General features: G+C 34.0%; 1 protein-coding gene and 2 long non-coding RNA genes across 4 annotated transcripts in view; 2 read left to right on the top strand and 1 right to left on the bottom strand.

Annotated features, from left to right (window-relative positions):
- The window catches only part of su(w[a]) (suppressor of white-apricot), a 104579-nt gene extending 104377 nt beyond the window's left edge, over window positions 1-202 (top strand). For both annotated transcript variants that reach the window (XM_074170777.1, XM_074170778.1), the window contains exon 11: window positions 24-202. In XM_074170777.1, coding sequence (XP_074026878.1) covers window positions 24-129 — 106 coding nt within the window. In that variant the 3' untranslated portion in view covers window positions 130-202. The remainder of the gene's footprint in view (window positions 1-23) is intronic.
- Window positions 203-5589: 5387 nt separating this feature from the next.
- LOC111505686 (uncharacterized) lies at window positions 5590-8407 on the bottom strand. Its single transcript, XR_012464442.1, has 4 exons — window positions 8236-8407; window positions 7968-8026; window positions 7730-7913; window positions 5590-7262 (listed from the first exon to the last, which is right to left on the bottom strand). It is a non-coding gene; the product is annotated as an uncharacterized lncRNA (long non-coding RNA).
- A 3981-nt stretch (window positions 8408-12388) lies between these two features.
- On the top strand, window positions 12389-15446 carry LOC141480590 (uncharacterized). The gene is made up of 5 exons (XR_012464443.1): window positions 12389-12607; window positions 12817-12936; window positions 12991-13170; window positions 13670-14439; window positions 15029-15446. It is a non-coding gene; the product is annotated as an uncharacterized lncRNA (long non-coding RNA).
- Window positions 15447-15902: the final 456 nt, after the last annotated feature.

Genomic DNA, 15902 nt, shown 5'->3' with positions numbered 1-15902 from the left:
AGTATATTCATTTTTCTTTCCAGAAAGCATTCCAAAAGCAGACATGAATCAAAGAATAAAAAAAAGTCTAAGAAACGACACAAAAGATCGGCATCGGAGGAAAGTTCAGAGAGTATTGATTCATCATGACACATAAACTAGTAACATCATCAATAAAAGATACTGTAAATTTATTTGATGTAAATATATATTGTGAATAAAAGATGTTTTTTTATATAATATGAAATGCCTTAAAATTTGCGAATGAGCGACTTCAGAGGTTGCTTCTTCAAATAATGTCATTGTCGAAGTAGGGAATCGCGCTTGAAATATCCGCCACTATTTCAGTTGTGCAAACTTTAACAATTTGACAGAAGTGAAGACTTAGATTCAACATACCCTACTTGCATTTGAAATATCCACCACTGTTTCAGTTGTGCAAACCTTAACACATTGAACGCCACGTACAAATAAAATGTGTCCACTGGGGCCATTCATTTTAAATATCAATTTAATAAGAAATGGTACCAATTTCATCCACTACATATGAACATTTTGTTTTAGTTTTAGCTGCGCGAGTTACATACAACTCATGGAGCCTCAATACCAAAATCATGACTCAGGGCCACGTGACATGTTGTAACCTATAAAATGCTGGTGTTCAAATAATCGGTTCCTCAGTTGCCGGTGTTAGCTATTGAAGTAGGGTGTGTGTGCGCGTCAACAAGAATCGATCCATTCGAAGACGAAAGTTCTGAAAGTGACTATTATGTTTCGTCAGAAAATGAATCCAGTGACAGTGAGTTCGAACAGCCTAACCGAAAAAAATAAAACTCAACAAAGATACTGCGAAATTTAGCGACAGATATTCATATTTGATGAAGCCATTGAAAATGTAGTTTTTAAAAATAATAGTGACTCTTCCGAAAATGAAACAAGGAAAGAAACCTTATTATTTTTTTTTAAGTTTTTTATTGATCAGGAAATGATTCAGTATATAATTTGGAGGCAAATAAATACGCCCAGCAGAAAATTGAGATTGATAATATCTCTCAATATTCTTGATTGAAAAAATGGAAACCTGTAATGATAAAAGAGTTCGAAATATTCTTAGGAATAATTATTTGGGTGGGTTTGGATAGAAAGCCACGAATTAGAGATTATTGGTCTAAAACTATTCTTTATAGAAACGAAGTAAAGAAATGTATGTCAAGATACAGGTTCGAATTAATACTTCGCATGTGGCATTTTTCGGACAATACACAATGTCCAAAAGGTGACCGACTCTACAAGATTCTACCATCAATTGATCGTTTGTTGCAAAAATTCCAAGCAGCAAATGTCCCGAAGAAAAATATTTGTATTGATGAATCACTCATTCTTTTCCGTGGCCGTCTCTCCTTCAAACAATACATAAAAAACAAACGACATAAATTCGAAATAAAACTTTATAAGTTATGCTCAGAAAACGGATACACTTTCAATATGAAAGTTTACTGCGGAAGAGATGTAGACAAAGATGTTCCTGTGTTTATATCAATTGTTATGGGTCTGATGGAAGTAGGAGATTTGAGCCGGTTCTAAGCCTCCCCCCACCACTATGACATCACGTGGGGTGGATGACTCATGTGACTTTGAAAAATATGTCTGGTGCATGCCACCTTGATAAATATGTATGGTGCATATGACCTTGAAAAATATGTTTGGTGCATGGGTGGTATGTGTAAATCACAGATTACAGCCGGTACTGGGCCTCCCCCCACCACTATGACGTATTAATTGCTTTTTTGTTATTGTTTAGTAACATCAAGGCGATGTGACCTTGAAGTGTCTGGTGCATGGATCGTTCAGAATGATTTTTTTTTTTTCATATGAGATTTTGTGTGTGTGTAGTGATGTAATTACATTTGGTTGGTGTGTGGGAATGCACGGTACAGAGTTTACATTTTTCATTTATGTTCATGACCTTGAACATGGAATTCAACTTTGAGATTAGGGAACTAGATTGCATACACGGTAAAGTCAGAGTTCGATATTGTCCTTCATGTGTACTCTGTACCTGTTTGTACAGAATAAACACACGTCTGAATACCACGAAGATCCATCGACTGATGAGCAGTCCTTCTTCACTAGTTTGGACGGTACTCATCGTGACAGAGAGCGTACACGTCTGCACTCCGTGAAGTTTCAACGACCACTGTTTGCTTGTATCGCCTTTTGTCAACGCATCAAGTTGGAATTGGTGGTGGTGGTGGTGGGGAGCGCCTGTGTTCGACGCATCGAGTTGGCTTCGACCTCGATCTACGTTACACCCTTAACGTACGTCACAAGGTAATAAGGATAAGGCGACTTTGAGGTAGTGTTTTGGGTTTGACTTTGAATGACTTTCATTCACACTTCATATTTTCACAGCTATTTCGAACAATGTTCAAAGTCGCATAACCTTGGGGGTTGACCTTGTGATTTCAGTCTGTCTCGGGTCACATTAACATCGAAATGACCTCTACATACGTCACATGATCATGTGCTTGTCTATGTACAAACATACGTCTGCATACTTCAAAGATCCTCCAAGTAATGAATGTTCCATCGGTGGTGACATGCAGGCAGCCGAGAACTGTGTTACTCCCCCCACCACTATGACGTATTAATTGCTTTTTTTTGTTGTTTAGTAACATCAAGGCGATGTGACCTTGAAGTGTCTGGTGCATGAATCATTCAAAATTTTTTCATATGAGATTGTGTGTGTGTGTGTGTTTTTGACATAATGACGTAATTACATTTGGTTGGTTTGTGTGTGTGTGTGAATGCACGGTATAGGGTTTCATCAAGTGCTTGTCCATGTACAAACATACGTCTGCATACTTCAAAGATCCACCAAGTAATGAATGTTCCATCGGTGTGAGCCCACCAAGTTAGTACGTCTACATACTACACTTTCAACATTGAAATGATCTCTACATACGTCACACGATGTCGACAAGGTGACTTTGAAGAAGTACTTACATGCGGACAAGGCGACATTGAAGTAATGTTTTGGATTTGACATACACGGTAGAGTTAGAATTTGACATTATCGACTGACTAGTGATCCTTCCTAATCAGTTTGGATGGTACCTATCATGACAGAGAGTGCACACGTCTACACTCTCTGAAGTTCCAACGACCACTGCTTGGCTCGTATCACCAGGTTTGTTCTGGTTCTGCGAAATTCAGATTCTAGGACGTCAGGATCATGCGCAGTTGATATAGAGCGTTCTGGTTTATTGAGGATAATTTCAGGCTGATGAATCCTCTGTTCTGGTTTTGACTGCGAAATGATCCTAAACTGTTTTGAACCTTCTCGAGGCTGAACTGTTCCGTTGCTCATGCGCATTCATGTGGAAATTTGTTTGGGTTATTTGCTAAGATGTTTTTTTATATATTTGATTTGAAAAATCGATGATTGAGGGTAGATAACATTTGAGCTGACTATAGGGATACGCTACATAACAAAATGGACATGATTAATAAATAATATTTTCTCGTCTTCATCTCTTCATATATACGATAGGTGGCACAGTGGTCTCCTCAAAATCGTTCTGGTTTAAACAAGTGTCCGAGACTATTTCGGACTGTTTGAGATTTTTTGTTTGTACGCACCATGTCTTGCGCAGTTTCCAAACGTTTTGGGATGTTAGAACCTACCATCTGTCAACACATCGAGTTGTGATGGTGAGGAGGTCGGAAGACACTTTCAATTGTGAAATGACATTAACATACGTCACACGATGTCGACAAAGTGACTTTTGAATAAGTCTTTATATGCGGACAAGGCGACTTTGAAGTAGTGTTTTGGGTTTGACTTTCACGGTGAAGTTATGATTTGACATTATCGTTCATATGTACTCTGTACCAGTTTGTACAGAATAAACACACGTCTGCATAACGAGTTGTGATCGTAAACGACGCCATCATTCAGTATGTGAGAGCGCATCGAGATGAATTCGTCTTGAGTATATTTCTTACAAAATTTTGTTTACATTGTCATAAAACGTATGTGAAACTGCTGATTACACAGAAATTGCTACTTCGAAATTCCAAAAGTAATACAGTGTTGAATAGACAACTGAATCAAATTTTAAAAACCCCCTTTCCGATTGGAAAAAAGTTGGTAACGCCCTCTCTGTTTCAAAGATCCACAAAGTAATATATGTTCCATTGGTGTGAGCTCACCGAGTTAGTGGTGTGACGTCACAGCAGTAACTGTTTAACGATAGGAGAACGTGATGTTTACTCCACGGCGCGTGGCTGAGTAATGCATATTCATCGGTGGGTCCTCAACTCTCTCGATATGGAGATGACTGACGTAACGCACCGCTCATCCCTCGCTGTCAATGGCGACGCACAGGCGGCGAGAACTATGTAGCGCATCTGTCCTCTAAACGATAGCGTAACGACTTCTGTTAACGCGTCCACAGCTGAGCGCTAGGCTTGGCTGTGACGTCAGGCACGCCAAGTAAATATGTTTATGGTCCTCCAAGAGTATTTCAACACATTCTCAACGTATAAGAGGACAAGCATTAGCTGGAAATATAGTTGCGCCATCTATGAACTGAGGTTGAAGACCGTGATCACCAAAGTGTGTAAAAGCAAGGTGTTCACTTTCGTACGGTTGTGAAGGTCTTGAAGTAATTTGGAAGTAATATGCTTCTTTATTTGAACAAAATAACTGAATAAAAACTAGTCACTGTATTTAGAAGTTGAAGAGCTTGAAATGTGGAAATAACGTTACAATGGATTAAGTGTCAGTTTGAATAGTAGAGACTGCAAGTAGTTTTTTTTTTGATAATTAGAAACCAATCATGATTATGACCACTTTAAAAATATATCTAGTATGAATACGCCAGAGAAAACTATAGTATACAGTACACAGTTATACAAGTGCTTCGGTTTTGCAAAATATTCAGTGAAAATCCCATAAAAAGTGTTACTTGAAGTATTCAATTCAATTGCTCGATTTTTCTAGTATTTCGTAACTTTGCGATTCCTGAATTATAATATCTACGCAAAAATTGTATTAAATTCTGTACCTGAGAGGTAAACTGTCGTAACTACAAAATTCTCGATTTTGGGGTTATTGATGTAACTACATTATCGAGGTGTATAGTGTTGAGTGGATAGTTGCCGATATCTGCACAGCTAATGAATGGCGTCATAGCCAATGTGACTTTAATGTATCTGTCATGATATGATAGAGGTAAACTCAAGTAACTTGAGTTGCAACTGCTCTCTTGTAAAATTTGCAAAATGTTAGTTACGATAGTTTACCTCTGAGGTACAGAATTTATGAAAAAAAAATAATCGAATCGTTTCATTTTTCAAAAGAGTGATAGGTGGCGCCATCTTTCCGTCAGTAGAAAACACAATATCAAATATGATTTTTGAGAATCCCAGGAAGTATGCAACACATCACATCACTAATGGTATCAAATATCACTTGAAAATTAGCTTAACAAACGAGCTTCCATTGAATTATCCGTGCATGGATGCAGAGACACAAATGAATGTCTAAGAAGTAAAAAAAAAACACCAGTTGAAAATATATTTGGTCAGGAAATACTCAACACATCATCAACTGAAAATTTATTTATACATATATGTATGCATTACGAGCACGTACAATTATGCACCTACCATTTATTACAACAAAATAATATATTAATCACTTTCAGATTCAAAACTTTCACCAATGTTCATAATAATAGGTGTAGTGTAATATCCATATCACAAAGAAGCTTTTGTCGTTCATACCATTTTTCTATGAGTGATTCAGTGTGTTTCACACATTTTGCCCAGGTTTCAGCGTTGCACTTCTCTAACGCTTCATTCCACATACTTAATACTTTTTCATCACTGTATCCAACTCTACCAATATATTTGTTATAGTAGGTTTTGCAATCAGCCAAAATTATTTCAATAGCATTAAAATCTGGATGGTAAGGTGATAATCTTAATACTTCATGTCCATGTTCATCTATAATTTATAATAATAAACGTCTTTATTGTATTAAATGACATATGATATACAAATGAAATGAAAGTGTTCAAGAAGTCTAGCTCAGAGCTATTCTACTCAACCAACAGGGGTTTGAACCCCAATTTGAAAAAGAAAGTTCACAAGTTAGGTAAAAGATAATTTTAGTAAATGGCTGTACTTAGTAGATAAGAAAAATAATTGAGTGGCATAGTAAACATAAATAAGTTATACAGGTTAATCACCATCACATATACATTATTGAAAACTTACTAGCCTGAATAATTGCAGTCAATTAAAAGGTAAAATGTAAATTATCAGAATTTGCTATATTACATCATTGTGTGAGTAATAAATAGTTCTTAAATTTATATTTGGACAGATCTGTTTGTGACATTTTTTGAATGTATTCTAGAACGCGGAATGAATTTATGCAATAGAGCTGGTGGGTTGGACTTGTTTAGGAGTCCATGTGTGAATGAAACCAAGTGGAGTTACCGTCTATTCTCCATGTTCAGCCAGTTGCACTCTTTGAGTTTATGGGAGATGGAGTCATATTTTCGTATTCCATAAATTAGTCTGCAATAACTATTCTGCACTTTTTGTATCCCATTACTATCATCTTTTGTTAAACAGGGACCAGGATATATATATTTTCCTTTCGGTTCATCTTAGCCAATTGCAATAATTCTGGTTTTGGTAATTTTTTCATCGAAATCAATGTTGTTATTGTGTAACCAACTAACATTTTCCGATTTTCTTGAAGAACTGGTAGGCTGTTTATTCAAAATTTCACTGTGGTATAGTGCATTGTCCATTATAATTAAAGATGGTTCTTCCAAACTGGGAAGTAACTGTGAAGTAATCCACTTGGTGAACATTATACTATTCATTTCTCCATGGTAATCTAAGGTCAAAGATTTTGAACAGAACAATAAACTGGCTTCTGGAATAAACCCTTTCACAGAACCAGCAGGCACAACAATAAATCGTTTACCATCATATCCTTCGGGTTTGCGTACACTTTTTACATTATAATCCTGCCAAAACTTTCTTTTATTTCCTCTTCTTCGGTTATCCCAGTATTTGCGTAAAAAAATGCTCGTGAAACGATATTAGGTCTTTCAATCAAAGCTCTTCGATTATCATCTTTTTTAAATTTAAATCCCAGCTCTTTCAGTAAAACATTTGAAAATGATTTGCACATAGAAACAATTTCCTTATTTTTCAGCTCATCGTTCAAAGGTCGAAGGGTAAGATTTTTTTTCTGGAAGAAAATATTCAAATTAATATAGGTACATTTCAAAATTCATTGAATAGGAGAATTGATATTATAAATACACTTCAAATACGAGATACAAGTGAACCTTCAAATGTAAAAGAAAAATATATTTGACAATAAAGTTTGACTAGTTAACTAATTATCATACATCCAAGGCCTTTCCTGATACAGTTGTGGCTGATAAAAATGGGGGGGGGAGGTTATATTTGTTTAGAATTTTTTCTCACTAGTCAGTGTCGTGTCTAAGTCATTTGCATCGAATAAAATCTGCTTTCTTTCATTGGTTAAAATGACATTTGTCAAAATTTAACCTATGGTATAGCTAGAATTAGAAGTCCCGACACAACACACTCAAACAGAAAACACGTGAAACAACATTTTTATCATATAGACATCTGAACAGTCAATTTGTACCGTCTTTCCTTCACCGTGTATTAAGAAGGTGTACTCACTGTCTTTATACATATCGTACAGAGTATATCGTACTTCCATTTCCTGCCCTTCAGGTAAATCAGATGTTTTCTTTTTGATACGATGTCTACTTTTTCCTGGAGTTGATGGAATGGGTTTGTGTTTATTTCTTTGTTTGATGTTGAACACCGTTTTTTTAGATATTTTAAATGCATCTGCAACTCTCTAAAATACAGTTAAGAAAAGTTATGACATTTCTTTTATCATTTTAATGGTTACCTCTTGAACAGATGAACAAATTGTTGTGTTTGTGAATTAAGAATACTTCCAGGCATAATCTAAAAAGGAGTATAAATATATTGTACATGTTTGGCATGACTTCATAGATTCAATTAATGTTATTTCTCTCATTATTGTTTCCACACTCCCAATTACTCTTGTATAATATCCCGGTAATGCGGAATTATAGCCACAAATATAAATTGTGAGGTTGGAAATATTAAAATTAAAGAACCTTTATGAATAAAACACATTGTATTGTACTTACTTTGAAAATAATGATGATGCATTTAGCTTTGAAAAAAACTATTTTTGTAATATATTTGACCGTAAAATACTGTAAAACTGACGAAAACAATACCCAATAACATAAAACAACGATACTGTCAACTGTCAATATCATGTCTGACAAATGTAGCTAAATTGTAAAACACTGTCGGCTGTCTGGTTATTTCTTTCCACTGTTATGAGTATTAATGGATCATCACTATAACATATATATTTATATATTTATATATATATATATATATATATATATATATATATATATATATATATATATATATATATATATATATATATATATATATTCTTCAGGAAGTGTCACGAAACAATAGTTATTTAACACCCACAACACCGTTTTTATGATGGAAATGGGACATAATTGGTGCGATGGTTGCGAGAGAACCCTAACAAATTTCACCCGAGTGTCGACATGTATAATATGCAATAATGTCAAATCTGTGAGACATAACCGTGGACCTACTGGTCAAAAAAAAAACAACAGCCCTTTTCAGGGCTACATTATTCATACAAACAGTAGTAGATTATGTGACGAAGGACTGCTTTGACTAAAAAAGTCGTGGTTGGGAATTTGTTAGTCATTGAATATATCTCAATGCATTATATGACAAATTACTATTTTCACTGAAAAGTCGAAGTTGGGAATTTGTTAGTCATTGAATATCTGTGCATATGATGAGTACTTCTTTAACTGAAAGTTGAAGTTGAAAATTTGTCATCATTGAATATACATGCATATACTGGCGTCCGAAATTATCCTCAGTAAACCAGAACGTTATATCTGCGCATAATCCTGGCGTCCTGGGACCTGAATTTTGTAAAACCAGAACAAACCTGATATGATCTGTGTTGAAGAATATAAAATATAAATTGCTTTGATCTGTTATATAGCAAAAATTATAAGAAATGCTATAAAATATTGGAAATCATTTTTCAAAGGACTGATAGGTGGCGCCATCTTTTGTCACGCCTTTCATTTCTCATTGTCTAATTAAGTCAATTTGTAAACGATTTCTCGTTGTTCCACAATTTGGCATGAGGGTGACAACTATGGATTAGAGAGAGCATAGTTCCCAGGATAGACCGCCAGCTTTTAAACAGTGAAGAAAGGCGTGGGTAAGATGGAGAGTAGAGCGCCACCCACTTAATCAACCCTGGAGCTTATATAGCATACTAAACAGAAACGGGAAATTTATTCCAACTGGTAACCGATTGAATCAAACTCAGATCCAGGTAAAATATCTATAATTCCTTTCCCTAACATCCACACCTTTCTCAGTTGGTTCCAAACTTGTTAACAAATCCCTTGATTCATCTGTCAGTTTATAAATTGTATCAACTGTTTAACGTGTTAGGAATCACCCGTTAAAAGGTAAGACCTCGTTAATCCTTGGCTCGCACAAGTTTCGACTTCTGAGGGTTATCGTTCGTAGGGGTGCGACAGCTGGTTAACGGAAAAACAGATTTTAAACAGATTTTTTTTTGTTATTATAAAGACTCCCCCTACAATACTGGCAGGAAGCCTTGACCCCCTGAGGCCACAAAGTGTCAAATGTGAGAAGGTTTTACTTTTCTAACAGACTTCCTAATTTCTGACGTCACAAGTAGGCGGAGCTTGTGATTAACATGTACTGAAAACACAGAATACTGATTGTAAACAATAGAAAAGTAACACACGCTTTCCCGCCAAAATGTTAAATATAAGTTATATTATTATTTCATATATTATATTATTTAATAAACTTTTTTTATTTTTACTTCACATTTGATAATATTATTATTATTATTATCACTTACCTACAATCTTGTTGAAGGTTTCCAAGGAAAACCAGATCATCAGGAATTGAGTGCAAGCGAGCCAGTAGGAATTGACCCAGGTAAAAATATAATATACCTCATTTTGTACCATATTGTGTATATCTATAATATTTTCAATATCTATATTCTCTCATTGGTTGTACCGTTTATATATTCAACCAGAAGAATGAAGATGTTTATTCAGAATTTAATACAGTTAATGTATTATTTTTTTTGCATTAGACATTATTTAATATTTCAATGGAATTTCTTCAGATTATTCCTCAACAAATGAAGAACTTATATACTCAGGACCATCAACTTTAAGTTTTCAGGAGTTACAAGATGAAATTACTAGACCATCTTCCCCTTTATGCAAATCTGTTGCTCTTCCAAGAGGTGAGAAAAAATGAAATCATTATTATATAAGGGCTTGAAAGGATACAATGGATTACCTAATCACATAAAAGATGTGCAAACAAAGAATTTAAAACTAGTCTTGTAATTTACATTAGGTTTACGGACGTATTTATATATTGATGATGTCTTTATAAGTTATCTATTGACATATATGTAGATATATTACTAATGTCTTCATTTGTATTATTTTTTAAATTGTATGTATATTAGGATTATTCCGATTCAATAAATATTCATTCAATCAATTTTTATATTATTTACAAGTGCAAACATTAGAAGCTCGTGAGACCAATATATTGAGCGAGATACTGACAGCTATAAAGGCTGCACCATTTGAAAATTTTCTTCAATTATAAATGTAAACGAAATTTTATTTCAGGTGGTTTTTGCTTAACATATTTGAAAATTAACCCCACTTAATTTCTATTCGAAACCTGTTATATTTATAAATTTTCAAAAATGTTATTAAAAGCTGTTTTTTTTAAATACAAACAATTCATAAGTAAAATTTCAATTACATCTATTATGAGAGGGAACTTTCATATGATGTTGACTTTATGTGCATACATTTAACATTTTACTATTCAAATTGGAGCGAACTTTTAAAAAGCCCGCCCTCAAATACTCGGGATTACAGTTTTCTTTATGTAGTTCGGGTAACATCCGCTACGGACCTGTGGAGCATTAGTATTTTGTATCTACAAGTATACAGTTGCCTATCTAAACTTGTTTCTGTAGAGTGTATATAAATAATTTATTATGGCGTTTTAAGATGTAAAATCGATATGTTTGGAAAAGTTCGCTAAGCTCCGCCTACTTGTGACGTCAGAAATTAGGAAGTCTGTTAGAAAAGTAAAACCTTCTCACATTTGACACTTTGTGGCCTCAGGAGGTTAAGGCTTCCTGCCAATATTGTAGGGGGAGTCTTTATAATAACAGTTGATACAATTTATAAACTGACAGATGAATCAAGGGATTTGTTAACAAGTTTGGAACCAACTGAGAAAGGTGTGGATGTTAGGGAAAGGAATTATAGATATTTTACCTGGATCTGAGTTTGATTCAATCGGTTACCAGTTGGAATAAATTTCCCGTTTCTGTTTAGTATGCTATATAAGCTCCAGGGATGATAAAGCGGGTGGCGCTCTACTCTCCATCTTACCCACGCCTTTCCTCACTGTTTAAAAGCTAGCGGCCTATCCTGGGAACTATGCTCTCTCTAATCCATAGTTGTCACCCTCATGCCAAATTGTGGAACAACGAGAAATCGTTTACAAATTGACTTAATTAGTCAATGAGAAATAAAAGGCGTGACAAAAGATGGCGCCACCTATCAGTCCTTTGAAAAATGATTTCCAATATTTTTTAGCATTTCTTATAATTTTTGCTATATAACAGATCAAAGCATTTTAATTTTTATATTCTTCAACACAGATCATATCAGGTTTGTTCTGGTTTTACAAAATTCAGGTCCCAGGACGCCAGGATTATTCGCAGATATAACGTTCTGGTTTACTGAGGATAATTTCGGACGCCAGTATATGCATGTATATTCAATGATGACAAATTTTCAACTTCAACTTTCAGTTAAAGAAGTACTCATCATATGCACAGATATTCAATGACTAACAAATTCCCAACCACGACTTTTTTAGTCAAAGCAGTCCTTTGTCACATAATCTACTACTGTTTGTATGAATAATGTAGCTCTGAAAAGGGCTGTTGTTTTTTTTTTTGACCAGTAGGTCCACTGGAAACGGTGTTGTGGGTGTTAAATAACTATTGTTTCGTGACACTTCCTGAAGAAGATATATATATATATATATATATATATATATATATATATATATATATATATATATATATATATATATATATATATATATATATAAATGTTATAGTGATGATCCATTAATACTCATAACAGTGGAAAGAGATAACCAGACAGCCGACAGTGTTTTACAATTTAGCTACATTTGTCAGACATGATATTGACAGTTGACAGTATCGTTGTTTTATGTTATTGGGTATTGTTTTCGTCAGTTTTACAGTATTTTACAGTCAAATATATTACAAAAATAGTTTTTTTCAAAGCTAAATGCATCATCATTACTTTCAAAGTAAGTACAATACAATGTGTTTTATTCATATAGGTTCTTTAATTTTAATATTTCAAACCTCACAATTGATATTTGTGGCTATAATTCCGCATTACCGGGATATTATACAAGAGTAATTGGGAGTGTGGAAACAATAATGAGAGAAATAACATTAATTGAATATATGAAGTCATGCCAAACATGTACAATATATTTATACTCCTTTTTAGATTATGCCTGGAAGTATTCTCAATTCACAAACACAACAATTTGTGTTGAACTTGTGCGAATATTTTGAAAGGGAGAGGGCGCTTGGAGGACCTTTGTTACCATTTTCATCTGTTCAAGAGGTAACCATTAAAATGATAAAAGAAATGTCATAACTTTTCTTAACTGTATTTTAGAGAGTTGCAGATGCATTTAAAATATCTTAAAAAAACGGTGTTCAACATCAAACAAAGAAATAAACACAAACCCATTCCATCAACTCCAGGAAAAAGTAGACATCAAAAAGAAAACATCTGATTTACCTGAAGGGCAGGAAATGGAAGTACGATATACTCTGTACGATATGTATAAAGACAGTGAGTACACCTTCTTAATACATGGTTAAGGAAAGACAGTACAAATTGACTGTTCAGATGTCTATATGATAAAAATGTTATTTCACGTGTTTTCTGTTTGAGTGTGTTGCAGCGGGACTTCTAATTCAAGCTATACCATAGGTTAAATTTTGACAAATGTCATTTTTAACCAATGAAATTAAGTGTATCGGTGCAGCATACTCTCAAAAAGAAAGCAGATTTTATTCGATGCAAATGACTTAGACACGACACTGACTAGTGAGAAAAAATTCTAAACAAATATAACCTCCCCCCCCATTTTTATCAGCCACAACTGTATCAGGAAAGGCCTTGGATGTATGATAATTAGTTAACTAGTCAAACTTTATTGTCAAATATATTTTTCTTTTACATTTGAAGGTTCACTTGTATCTCGTATTTGAAGTGTAGTTATAATATCAATTCTCCTATTCAATGAATTTTGAAATGTACCTATATTAATTTGAATATTTTCTTACAGAAAAAAAAATCTTACCCTTCGATCTTTGAACGATGAGCTGAAAAATAAGGAAATTGTTTCTATGTGCAAATCATCTTCAAATGTTTTACTGAAAGAGCTGGGATTTAAATTTGAAAAAGATGATAATCGAAGAGCTTTGATTGAAAGACCTAATATCGTTTCACGAGCATTTTTTTACGCAAATACCGGGAAAACCGAAGAAGAGGAAATAAAAGAAAGTTTTGGCAGGATAATAATGTAAAAAGTGTACGCAAACCCGAAGGATATGATGGTAAACGATTTATTGTTGTGCCTGCTGGTTCTGTGAAAGGGTTTATTCCAGAAGCCAGTTTATTGTTCTGTTCAAAATCTTTGACCTTATATTACCATGGAGAAATGAATAGTATAATGTTCACCAAGTGGATTACTTCACAATTACTTCCCAGTTTGGAAGAACCATCTTTAATTATAATGGACAATGCACTATACCACAGTGAAATTTTGAATAAACAGCCTACCAGTTCTTCAAGAAAATCGGAAAATGTTAGTTGGTTACACAAAAACAACATTGATTTCGATGAAAAAATTACCAAAACCAGAATTATTGCAATTGGCTAAGATGAACCGAAAGGAAAATATATATATCCTGGTCCCTGTTTAACAAAAGATGATAGTAATCGGATACAAAAAGTGCAGAATAGTTATTGCAGACTAATTTATGGAATACGAAAATGTGACTCCGTCTCCCATAAACTCAAAGAGTGCAACTGGCTGAACATGGAGAATAGACGGTAACTCCACTTGGTTTCATTCACACATGGACTCCTAAACAAGTCCAACCTACCAGCTCTATTGCATAAATTCATTCCGCGTTCTAGAATACATTCAAGAAATGTCACAAACAGATCTGCCCTGACCATGCCCCAGCACAAAACTGCGATATTTCAACGATCTTTTATTTTCAACTCCATTCGAATGTACAATCTTCCTGACCAATTCAAGTTATATAACATAAATAAATTCAAATATAAATTTAAGAACTATTTATTACTCACACAATGATGTAATATAGCAAATTCTGATAACTGCAATTGACTGCAATTATTCAGGCTAGTAAGTTTTCAATAATGTATATGAGATGGTGTATAACTTATTTATGTTTACTATGCCACTCAATTATTTTTCTTATCTACTAAGTACAGCCATTTACTAAAATTATCTTTTACCTAACTTGTGAACTTTCTTTTTCAAATCGGGGTTCAAACCCTTGTTGGTTGAGTAGAATAGCTCTGAGCTAGACTTCGTCAACACTTTCATTTCATTTGTATATCAAATGTCATTTAATACAATAAAGACGTTTATTATTATTATATATTATAGATGAACTGGTACGAGAACATGGACATGAAGTATTAAGATTATCACCTTACCACCCAGATTTTAATGCTATTGAAATAATTTTGGCTGATTGCAAAACCTACTATAACAAATATATTGGTAAAGTTGGATACAGTGATGAAAAAGTATTAAGTATGTGGAATGAAGCGTTAGAGAAGTCCAACGCTGAAACCTGGGCAAAATGTGTGAAACACACTGAATCACTCATAGAAAAATGGTATGAACGAAAAAAGCTTCTTTTTGATATGGATATTACACTACAACTATTATTATGAACATTGGTGAAAGTTTTGAATCTGAAAGTGATTAATATATTATTTTGTTGTAATAAATGGTAGGTGCATAATTGTACGTGCTCGCAATGCATACATATATGTATAAATAAATTTTCAGTTGATGATGTGTTGAGTATTTCCTGACCAAATATATTTTCAACTGGTGTTTTTTTTACTTCTTAGACATTCATTTGTGTCTCTGCATCCATGCACGGATAATTCAATGGAAGCTCGTTTGTTAAGGTAATTTTCAAGTGATATTTGATACCATTAGTGATGTGATGTGTTGCATACTTCCTGGGATTCTCAAAAATCATATTTGATATTGGGTTTTCTACTAACGGAAAGATGGCGCCACCTATCACTCTTTTGAAAAATGAAACGATTCGATTTTTTTTTTCATAAATTCTGTACCTCAGAGGTAAACTGTCGTAACTAACATTTTGCAAATTTTACAAGAGAGCAGTTGCAACTCAAGTTACTTGAGTTTACCTCTATCATATCATGACAGATACATTAAATTCACATTGGCTATGACGCCATTCATTAGCTGTGCAGATATCGGCAACTATCCACTCAAC

The sequence above is a fragment of the Leptinotarsa decemlineata genome, unplaced genomic scaffold (assembly GCF_025532065.1).
Source record: "Leptinotarsa decemlineata unplaced genomic scaffold, Ldec_3_MD MMD2_P_RNA_scaffold_9, whole genome shotgun sequence".
Taxonomy (NCBI): Eukaryota; Metazoa; Arthropoda; class Insecta; order Coleoptera; family Chrysomelidae; genus Leptinotarsa; species Leptinotarsa decemlineata.
The sequence above is the reverse complement of the archived record's forward strand: the minus strand, read 5'-3'. Positions and strand labels throughout refer to the sequence as shown.